The 9,768-nt window shown below is 35.8% G+C and overlaps 1 protein-coding gene across 1 annotated transcript; it reads left to right on the forward strand.

Annotated features, from left to right (window-relative positions):
- Positions 1-5,452: 5,452 nt before the first annotated feature.
- LOC124371589 lies at positions 5,453-6,037 on the forward strand. Its single transcript, XM_046829938.1, has one exon. It carries the CDS (start codon positions 5,453-5,455, stop codon positions 6,035-6,037), a length of 585 nt encoding a protein of 194 aa, XP_046685894.1.
- Positions 6,038-9,768: the final 3,731 nt, after the last annotated feature.

Genomic DNA, 9,768 nt, shown 5'->3' on the forward strand with positions numbered 1-9,768 from the left:
AGTGCAGTGAAATACGTAAAGATGGCGTCAAAGCCAAGTTCTTGCAGAATGATTCGCTTCAAGTACATGGTAAGTGTCGACAAACCTATATATTACGACCAAAACCACCTGAAATTGAAAAAGAACCTCCAGCAAAGATACCACGTGAATCATTTGATTTTATGTTTTCTTTGTGGTCGCAAGTGTGTAGATGTATCTAAATGCAGGGATCCTGCTCAAGAAAAGTGGAGTTTAGTGCAGAAACTTGAACTGATTGAAAGCATCAGAACGGAAGCAAATAACAGGCATGACAAGTGGGGAGATGAGGTAAGTGTGAGGCTCTCTCAGGTCATAGATCTCGTAAGTTCTGATGGGAAGGTACCACTGGCATTGTTATCAGACATTTCAAAAGCCAGGATCGTCACGGCCCGAAAAAGGAGTAGCAACCAGTAAAGGTGGGTCTAGTGCTGATGCCAAAAGAGAAGACGCTTTTGAAAAGCTATGTGATTATTTGGAGGAAAACAATGAATGTCAATACGACTTTGAAGAACTACAAAAAATATTCCTTCGTCTGAGCCCTGAAGTTGAGCCATATACTGTCACACATTTCAAAAGAAAACTTATCCAGCGTTATGGTAATAGTTTAAATTTTGCAGTTTTACCAGGAAAAAGAAGTGTGATTTGTTTTTCTGGAGCATAAACTAATATTTTATCAGACAACTGGTATAAAAATCGGAACTGTGATAATGAAGCTGAAGAGGAACTGAGATTGATCAAAACTGCAGCAGCAATTATTCGACGTGAGATAAAGTCCAAAAGTTACGACTATTCCCAGTTTCCAACAATTGAAGATATTTGTAAAGGGGTTCTGAACTGGTACCTGAGTTGCTCAATGTCTTGATAACTGAAATCATTCAGCCTACTTGTACAAGACAAACATCCGAGAAAATCCAGAGGGCAAAACAAATTATGGAAAGGAAAAAAACAGCAATATGTCACAGTATAATACGCGCTGCTCGTCCAAGATCGTTTTTATCCCCAGTCCAACTTGGAACGGGTGTTTTGTTACACAGAAAATTTGGTTCGAAGGTCTTGATTGACACCCTGCGCAATATGGGTGTTTGTGTACCTTACCAGGAAGTGTTGAGATATGAGAGATCCGTCACTTGCCAAGAGAACACAAGAATAGAGAATGGTTATGTGCAATTCGTGTTCGATAATGCTACTACAATGTTCACACACTAGATGGTCATAACACCTTCCACGTCATGGGTGGAATTGCTTGCATTACACCTAAAACAGCTCTTCAGGTTGAGGAAAATGTACCTCGAAAGAATGTTGCTGCTCAAGCTGTTGAAAACAAAGGCTTGTTTGACTTGCAAACTTACAAAGCCCCGGCTACATCTGGATATTCTGAAATAATCGCTACAAACCTTGCTTCCCTAGAAGACAAACCATCACTTTCATACAAAAATGGACGAACACTTAATATGTTTTGGTTGAGTGGCACCTGTTTAGAAGGTCCAGAAGAATGTAAACCTGGTTGGAGTGGCTGCATGGAAAAGCTTTATGCGAAGGAACAGTTCCAAACTTCGGCTGTAGTCCCTCTTCCATTTATCAACTTAGCTCCTTCAAATCCATCAACAATTTATACAGCTCTTCTTCAAGCTGCCAAACAAGGGGCTAGCAATGGTCAAACGATAACAATGGTGACTTTTGATCAGCCATTGTATGCTAAAGCTCGTGAAATAGTAGCCGCAGCATCTCATGACAGCCCGTTGAAGTCACTCTTCATTAGACTAGGAGGATTTCATTTGTTGATGTTCTTTTTGTCAGCGATTGGATTCATCATGGCAGGTAGTGGTTTGGAGGACCTGTATAGTACTGTGTATGCTAAAAACAGTGTTCAACAAATGATGAACGGGAAAGCTTACTCTCGGGTCATTCGTGCTCTCTGCCTAGTCGAAGAAGCACTGATGACTGTATTTTTGAAAAATAATGAAACCCTAATAAGTGTAAATAAAGATGAGCTTAATAATGTCTATTCCAATTTCAAGCTTGGAAATGCCTCTTCTGAAGAGATTGCACAGTCAACCGTGGTAAAGAGCTTTGTAGAAATTTTTGAAAACCAGCTTAGGTGTTCAAATGAATCTGGACGAACACAAAAACTGTGGATTCAGTTCATAGAAATGGTTGAAATCGTTCGAATTTTTATAAGAGCAGAGATGAGTGGGGACTTTCTCCTTCACCTTCATTGTGTCCATCAAATGCTTCCCATTTTCCATGCATCTGGTCACTTTAACTACGCTAAATCTGCACACGTTTACCTACAAGACTCGCTGGAACTTCTCAACACATTGCACCAAGAAAACGATTTAATTGTTAATTGTGGTTATTTCACCATCCGACGAACTGAAAAGTTCTGGAGTATGGAGTGATATGACCATAGAACAGGTTTTGATGAGGTCCTTAAAAAGCATTGGTGGATTGACTGGAGGTAGAGGAATCACAGCGACAACTATTGCCACTTGGATCAATTCCATGCCGACTTGTTCTCGGGTGTGCGAAGCAATGGAAGAGTTTGCAGGTGTTCGCAGCCTCTCTTCAGAGCAGCACGTGGAGCTACGAGATGCAAGGCAAAAAAGAAACAGTAAGGACTTGCAAACCTTCATTTCTTGGATTGAAGAACATAATCCGTTCTCTAAATCACCTGAACTCTCTTCCTTGTCAACAGGGGCTATAGGTGATGAAACTGTAAACTGCGATAAAGCATTTGAAATAGGAGCCATATCCATCAAAGCTATTGAAAACAAAACATTTAAAGAAATACACATGAAAATAAAGTTTGCTGTCAAGTCTCTAGCCTCTATAACGAAGTCGGTGAAAATTAACAACGACACGGTATGTGTAAATCACTCTCTTACATTGGATGGTGTGTACAGTAAGGAGTGATGAGAGATTAGAGGAAATTTTTCAGTTTGAACTCTGTGCATATCCTCCATCGCTGTTTGACGAATCTGGCTTGATGAGGAAGGGGAAAATCATCAATGGTGACGGTTTTGGTTTCAGATTCAAAAGAATCATCAAACATCGATGACCCAGTGAAAGTGTCCTATATAATTGACGGAGGCCACCTCCTACATCGTGTTGTCTGGCAACAGCCTGCTACATTTAAACAGATTTGCGAGCAATATAGTGATTACGTATGTACTCATTATGGAAAAGCGACTGTTGTTTTTGATGGTTACGAACGAAGTAACACAAAGGATCAAGAACACCTACGAAGATCACGTTCCAACATTGTGGTCAAAGTAGAAGACTTAATCCATGTCAACATAAATCAAAATGAATTTTTAGCTAGTGCTAAAAACAAGATGGGTCTAATAACCCTCCTTTCATCGCACTTGCAACAATGTGGTTGCACAGTTCTTCAAGCATCGGGTGATCCTGACCTATTATTAGTTTTAACAGCTATTGATGAAGCGAAGAAAGATGTTCAAACGTGTGTTATTGGTGATGACACGGACCTATTAGTACTGTTGACTGTCCACGCACCTTCAGGGAATAAACTGAAAATGGTCGTACCTAAAAAAGGAAATCACCAGGAAAAAGTGTACATTATTTCTGACATTCAGCAAGGCATTGGGGATATGAAAGATGTACTTCTGGTTAGATACGCCTTCACAGGATGTGACACTGTGTCTGCTGTCTATAAGAAGGGAAAAATTGCACCTTATAGGAAAGTTCAAGCCAACAACGTTCTTCGTGAAAAACTTCTGGTCTTCAACAACCCCAAAGCCGACCCCAGTGCAGTGGCTGATGCAGGAAATTACTTCCTACTTGCAATGTTTGGAGCCAAGAACACTGAAGATCTAGATTGTCTCCGCTACCAGTCCTACTTGAAAGCGATTGCAAAGCAGCCTATACATGCATTACTGAAGTTGGATGCACTTCCCGCCACTTCAGGAGCGTCCAGACAGTATTCATTTAGGACCTACCACCAGGTACAACAGTGGCTGAATGAAGATAAGGATCCTTAAGGAGTGGGGTTGGAAGAAGATTGGCGACCACCTGACACCAATTACAACAGCACGTCCTGCAGCCCCCCAGGAATTACTGTCCCTTATAATGTGTACTTGCAAAGATGAATGCGTTCGTAATTGTGAATGCAGATGGAGTGGTCTAAACTGCACTAGCATATGCAGCAATTGCTCAGGCCAAGCATGACAATAATAACATCTTAGACGACGAGCTAGAGGAGGAGGATAATGTGCTGGAGGATGAGTGAAGTTAATAAAGACATTGAACATTCCAAATTTGAAAGATATTTATGCTTAAGAAGTGAATTTATGTTGCATGTTCGTATAAAGTTCAGGGTGGGTTTCTCCGTACCACAGGTTTATATGGCCTAGGCCTGTGGAAACCTCTTTTCCCTTAAAAAAGAGTGCCCCTTGATAAGGTGGTGAGGTTGTCGTTCCTTCAAGGGCTTATCACTAACATACCACCGGCTACTGAAATAGCAACATTCTTTTACGAAGCTTATTTTTTTTTAATATCAAAATTACGAAAAAGTTAACATTTACACCGTCTGTAACTCTTGAACCGTACAATTTAGAGTGATTATGAAAAGGACCATTCTTATTTAAAATTTAACGTAGCACATTTTTGTATATATCAATGTTTAGGATAAACCGCTTAGTTTTTGAAATATTTACGAAAAACTAAAAAACTAGTGATTTTTCAAATTCCCCCCCCCCTCACCACCAAACCCGACGCTCAAAATGGTGTAAATTTTTACCATAGAATAAGGGGACTATGTAGAACAATTTGGTGTTGGAGGAAAACTTTTACATTGGATGTTGAGGTTTAGGTCTAATTACACCGTACTATAAGTAGTTGGTCCCCAGGTTGTGTTAGAGAGAGCTTGTTATCTCTAACTTGGTCTGGAAAAAGGACACTTAAATACTAATAAAAATCTTTTTTATTCTTGAGATATCCTGTAGACAGGGCAATAGAAGACAGATTTTGACAGTTCTCGAAGGGCTTCTAAGAATCCAAAGAAACATACAGGATACAAGACTATCTTTATGTCTGTTTTGAGTAATATACTTTAGTAAAATCTGATTAATAAAAGATAGCTGTTAAATATGATGCTGGCAGTATATAGTGCACGGGAGGATGTGAAAGGAGTTTTCACCTTAACTGCGTAAGTAATGTTTCCGATGGAAAAGTTACACGGTCGACGAAAGATTGGAATTGTTCAGGGTGTAGGAACAAGTTTTCTTCGCACGGGAGTGTCTTCTACCACTTCATCATCGGACGTTCTTACAAAAGACTTTCTCGTAGAGGTTTTGGAAGAGTTTAAGAAGGAAGTTTTTTCCGAAACGACTTCGTTTAAGAGCGAAATGAGGGAGATCTCGACGTCGCGTCGGTGCAGTATGTTTCTGATACACTTGATGCTTTGACTTTATTGATGGTAGAGATAAGAAGCAAGTTTGCCGAGTTGCAGAAAGAAAATATTTTGCTTAAAGCTAAGAATGAAACTCTGAGTAAGGAAATAAATGACTTACAAGAAAGAATGAAAACTTTGGAACACTACTCGCGTGTGAAAAACATAAAGATTAGTGGTCTACCGGTAACCAAGAATAAAAATGTGAGCGAGTTGGTGGCAGACTTGGGAGCAGTTCTGGGAGTGGAGATAAAGGAGACGGACGTCGGTGCAGCACACCGGATACCCTCCTTTAGGACTGACATTGAGCTGGTACTCATCGCCCAGTTCTCAACCAAGGGGATGAAGGAGCAGTGGATCACCAAGGCCCGCCAGAAGAAGAGTCTCACGGCCCGAGATGTCAACCAGCACTTCCCCATCCAGCGAGTCTACATCGACGACCACCTCTCGCCAGAGAATAAGCAATTCTTAGCGAAGCTCAAGCAGAAGGGACGTGATATCGGCTACAAGTTTGTCTGGTCTCGAGATGGCAAGTTTTTCGCGAGGAAAGCCGAAGGCGACCCTGTCAAGAAGATAGTTACGTATGAATACTTGGACAAACTCAAATAAATTAAGTAAGTTCTTTTTGATCAGTAAATTTTAGTTGTGCAATTTTTAAGTACATATACATTTTTTTCTTAAATCATTAAATTAATCAATTCAGTTAAAATAATTTTATTCTAAATGCAACAACAAAATTCTTTTAATATTTTTTGTACTATTCAAAATAGTGTCAGTCAAAATTTAATTTATGCAAATATAAGAAGTATTAGGCAAAATTCCAATAATTTTTTATTAGTTTTCAGCCAAATTAAAAATAAAATTAATTTTATTGTTCTGAGTGAAATTTGGATTGGCAGTGATGAGTTTGGTTTGTATAATATTCCTGGATATAATACTTTCTATTGTTGTAATAATAGTTTTAGGTGCGGAGGTGTAATTTTCTATGTGTCAAATGATATTTGTGTGGTAAATTTAAATTTTAATCTAACGACTGCTGATGCTTAACTTTTAAAAATAAAACTTGATCATGTATTTTTTAACCTCATATATATAGACTACAACATTTTTCTGAGAATGATTTTATTGAAGAATTTACAAACAAACTAACATTAATTTCTAACAGTACCGTTTTCATTGGAGATATTAATTTAAATACATTAGAAAATACACAAAGTGTTCAAAGGTATTAAGTATGTTAAGTAGTAATGGCTTTGCACAGCTTATTGATGGTAATAATAGAATCACTGCTAATTCACAAACGTGTATAGACTATAATTTTGTCAGACACCGTGATTTAACAATTTTTAAAAGTGCCATTTTTGATGTTAATCTCACTGCCCATTGCATGTTAGGTTTAGCAATTACAGTTCCTAGTAATCAACATGTAAATATCACAGTGGTTAGACATGATTTTAATGTTATTGATTATGATGCATTTCTATCAAAACTGAGCGATATAAGCTAGGATTGATTATAAGATAGGATTGAAAATGTTAATGTATGTTTTAATGATTTTTTAAATATTTTATGTAATGCTATTAATTGTTGTAAAAAAATTAGGGTTACAATAAGTAAACTTGAGGAAGCAAAGATAGTTAGCCCCTGGATAAACACAAAGTTAATAAATAGTAAGCTAAATAGGAAAACAAAGTTATATAAAAAATATAAAACCAGTATATAGTAATATATCGCATACTTAATATATCGATAGGACAAACATTGTAACCTACAAAGGCCGGTCTGATTTATAAAACTAGACAAAATTGTAGCATGCTGTGCTGTCCCTAATGCTTATAATGATTTACGATCCACATACAGATTCTAGTATCCTTATAATAAGCTGGAATTAGAACAAAGCAGCACGTTTAAGGTTGGTAGTCCTGTTTCATACTTTATCATACAAATCGTCTCTCGTCACAGACAACTAAGTGTGGCAATAAGTTCTAATATACCCGACACCGACCGTGTTCTTTAGGTTGTAAATGTGTTCTTGTTGGTATTTATCATAATGGTAACTTTTTGATGTTATTTGCTATATAAATCGACATTTGCTCGTGGAGGTAGTAAGCAGAGTGTCTCTTGTATAGTTTCTACAATCTTTTATGGAGAAATTTTAGTTGGACACGTAATAATTTGTCAAAAAATTCCTACATAATTAAAACCTGTAATGTAACCAATTGCGGCAATAAGTTATAATAAAACCAATACCGACCGTGCTCTTTGCGTTGAAATTTCATAACCTTGTTGGTATTTAGCTAAATAGTAGGTTTTGATGTTATTCGTTATATAAAGTCTACAGCTGTTGTGTCGGCTAATTAGCTTCTAGACTTAATCTATGGAGAAATTTCGTATAGATTCGTATAGATTTCGTAATAATTTGACTTACAACAAATGTCTTGTAACGTATTGGTTGCTAGTCCTGCAGAATTATTTGTTTCAGAGCATTAGGACTATAAAAACAAAGGTATAAATTTGATTGTCATACTTCGCATAACCTCATTTTCAAACAATATAGTAAATTCATGTCATTTATTATTATTTACGTATAAATCTGTATAATTATAACTTAATTTCAGACAAAAGAAATTTATATATGCAATGTTTATAACAGACAGTAACTACATTTGTTCATAATGATTGTTATTGCAATAAAATGTTTTATACCTAACTTTTTTAACTATTATATCAAAACTTTAAAATAATAATAATAATTTAAAGATAAAAATTTTATTTAAAAATAATTTTTATTTATTTCTTTAGTTATTAGAATATTTAAAACCACATGAGTAACACGTTGACTGTGGTAGAGGGTTTATTGGGTGCTGTATAGTGAGATAAAACTCTAGTGAAGATTTTAAATATTTAACCAACAAACAGATGCCACAAATTATCATAAGGTCCTGCAGACTGAAACGAAAGGGTTCTCGCAAATAGGGATGGCCAGACGAACGGTTAATAATTTGAATTTTGTAGCAAATATCGACAGATTATTTTTATAATCTATATAAATCTAAATAACAATCATTAAGTCCGTAGAGCCTTTCTACCAAGAGCTTTTACACCGACTCGAACAACAAGATTCGTGTTAGAAAACGACACAACTGTTAAAAGAACTAATTTAGCTGGGAAGGATCTAGGTAATAACAACCTATCAACCAAAATCCGGCCATTGGAATTGCAATAGTATACAAAAATCAATGGTTATTAATAATTTTAGGCGAGGTTCTAAATCATCTTATACAGGTTTAAAGTGATCTTAAATACAATTTAAATATCAAATAAACCTCTTCATAAAGAAATTATTAGTTAACAATTTTATTTGGCTTTATTAAAATAATAGGTAATTTGGATTTATTCGTTGATAGAGTTGGTGATTCTCTGTATATATCATGTTTGCCCAAGAGTACCACCAAGCATTATTATTTTGGCGAATACAAAAATGCTATGAATTTATTATACTTGCGAAGAAACCTTAAACACACTTTACGGGTTCTACATATATATATATATATATATATATATATATATATATATATATATAAGATGTTTTGGGAACTGAAGGATTACTGCTAATTCCCAAGTCTTATCATATTCTTACTTCTTTTATTCAAAGTACTAATCATAAATGGACTTCCGTATTTACAGAAATAAATGTTAACAAAACCAATTTTTAAAATCATTGAATCCCAAATTAAATATTACAAAAATCCCAAACGAGATGTCTGTGTAACCAATGTAATCTCACTGCCACTATACACGCACAGCTTCTAATTATTATTAACTTACATTATTCTAATTATTATTAACTTCTAATACAACGTATCATTTTATATAATTATAAGTGTTAACACAATGTACCGGACGAATCCAAAGAGTTGCATGTATGGTCATCTAAACAAAACGGTATAGTTGTGTGATTAAACTTAATGTTTCCTAATAATTGTGCAAAGGAAAACGTTAAAAGAACTTCATGTATGAATTTAATAGTCTTAAATTAAAAATTGTATACCCTTCTGAAAATTACTATATGAAGTATAAATCAATTTAGATAACTGAATGTAGAGTCAACAAAACTTACTGTCGGACAACAGTTTTTCACTTGACAGTCTCTCTCTTTTTCCTTATGTAGCAATGGAATATTTTAACCTTAGATTTACAGTATAATTTGATCATTTGTACATGATGAACTCATAAATTATGTTCCCACCTGCTGAAAATGGGTTGATAAAGTGAACCAATGCTACCAACCGTATTTGAATAGCAAGAAATACGCATCTCTGTCACTTGCAGGTTCAAGC

The sequence above is a fragment of the Homalodisca vitripennis genome, unplaced genomic scaffold (assembly GCF_021130785.1).
Source record: "Homalodisca vitripennis isolate AUS2020 unplaced genomic scaffold, UT_GWSS_2.1 ScUCBcl_1634;HRSCAF=5506, whole genome shotgun sequence".
Classification (NCBI taxonomy): Eukaryota; Metazoa; Arthropoda; class Insecta; order Hemiptera; family Cicadellidae; genus Homalodisca; species Homalodisca vitripennis.